Source organism: Seriola lalandi, unplaced genomic scaffold, assembly GCF_002814215.2.
Source record: "Seriola lalandi dorsalis isolate HSWRI2012SDOR001 ecotype SW California unplaced genomic scaffold, Sedor1 jcf7180002035017, whole genome shotgun sequence".
In the NCBI taxonomy this organism is placed as follows: Eukaryota; Metazoa; Chordata; class Actinopteri; order Carangiformes; family Carangidae; genus Seriola; species Seriola lalandi.
In genome coordinates, this window is record NW_019505593.1 from 1 (window position 1) to 1,546 (window position 1,546).

General features: G+C 47.0%; 1 protein-coding gene across 1 annotated transcript; it reads right to left on the reverse strand.

The window, feature by feature from the left end:
• Nucleotides 1-393: 393 nt before the first annotated feature.
• On the reverse strand, nucleotides 394-1,522 carry LOC111647301 (zinc finger MIZ domain-containing protein 2-like). The gene is made up of 2 exons (XM_023396927.2): nucleotides 1,285-1,522; nucleotides 394-1,166 (listed from the first exon to the last, which is right to left on the reverse strand). Exons 1-2 carry the CDS (start codon nucleotides 1,462-1,464, stop codon nucleotides 1,059-1,061), a joined length of 288 nt encoding a protein of 95 aa, XP_023252695.1. The 5' UTR covers nucleotides 1,465-1,522; the 3' UTR covers nucleotides 394-1,058.
• Between the last annotated feature and the right edge of the window lie 24 nt (nucleotides 1,523-1,546).

Sequence of the window (1,546 nt, forward strand, 5' to 3'; positions counted from 1 at the left end):
GACACCACATCGTTTCTCCACTTTGGTCCAAGTCTGTGGCGTGGATAAGAAACGATTGTGCACCAGAAACTTAAACATGAAAGGTTAGTGCTTGTTTTCCACGAAGGGTTCTGAAAAACATCCATCAGCTGACAGGAAATCAAAATAACAAAAATAAAAACAAAAAAAAAAATGCTGGGAATTCTCACCAAAATCTGCTCCCACTGCCCCCTGGGAAAAAACCCCCAGCAGGGAACAAGGACTGTCCTGAAACAGAGACTCAGCTCCAGACTTCATGAACGCCACACGACTGTCAGTGTGAACGTGATTCTATGTTTAAAAGTAAAAATCATTTCTGGTGAGAAATCCCAGGATTTCTATAAAAACAATGTCGTCATCCAGAGTTTATTATAATTTTTCTTTTAATTCACAGTAAAACCTTGAACCTGACTGAAGTCACCTGCTGTGGCTGAGTGTAAAAGGTGAGTGTTCACGCTGCCTTCAGGGTCTCCACGTATCTCAGGTGAAAAACAAACAAAAACAGGAAGAGACGTGGACTGCTCCTTTAAAGCTCATCTTCAACTATTTATATCGTCACATTTAAAACTGGTCTGCACCAGAAACAATCTGGTTTTAAAAAAGGACCTTGCTGCCCGTCAACGACACGTCACGTTCACTCCTCGTCACCGCTGAACGTCTCATGGTCTCTGTGTTTCCATAGAAACGAACAGAAGCTAGCGGCCGTGTGGAGGAGGTGAGTCAGAGTAGAGTGATGGAGAACGTGATCTGTGGTTAAAACACTTTGCTGCTGTCGACTCCGACGGGGAATGAAGGATGAAGCATCAAAATACAGTTTCAGAGAATAAAAAAACAATAAAATAAAGTTACCATTAAGTTCATCGTCACACATCAAAGAGGTTTCATATTTAAAAGTTGGTTTTTGTTTCGTTTCCTTCGTGTCGTCCGGCCGAGCGGGACCCACGCCACGACGGAGGAGGAGAGAGAGAGTTGGTTTTTTACATTAGAGTCTGTTTAAATTCTCCAGGGGTGTGTGTGTGTGTGTGTGTGTGTGTGTGTGTTCAGTTGTTCTCAAACAGGGACAGCAGGTCGTCGTTGTTGTTGCTCGGGAGGTCCGGAGGGCCGAGGTAGGACAGCAGCTCGTCCGGGTTGGTCAGCTCAGGAAGCAGCTGAGGAAACAAACATGGCCGCCAGGTCAGATTAGGTTTCCTTTATTATCATCATCATTATCAATAATCATGATGAACCAGTGAAGCTCAGTGGAGTGTGTGTTGTGTTTCTACTTACGTCCAGAGAAGGTTCTGGAACCTCTGCAGACCCCCCGAGCCCGAAGGAGCCGTCGCCTTGGAGACGGGGATTCTGGTTGCTACGCTGCATCATCTGGTTGCCGCCCCCCAGTTGGGAGTTGCCGTGGAGACCCTGCGACTGCTGCTGGGATAGAGGAGCACCATGGGAAGTGGAGTCCATACGGCCCGAGACTGATATCTGGTGGGGGGGGTGAGAGAGAGGTTAGAGGAAGAAAGAAGGGGGGGGGGGAAGAAAGGGAGGA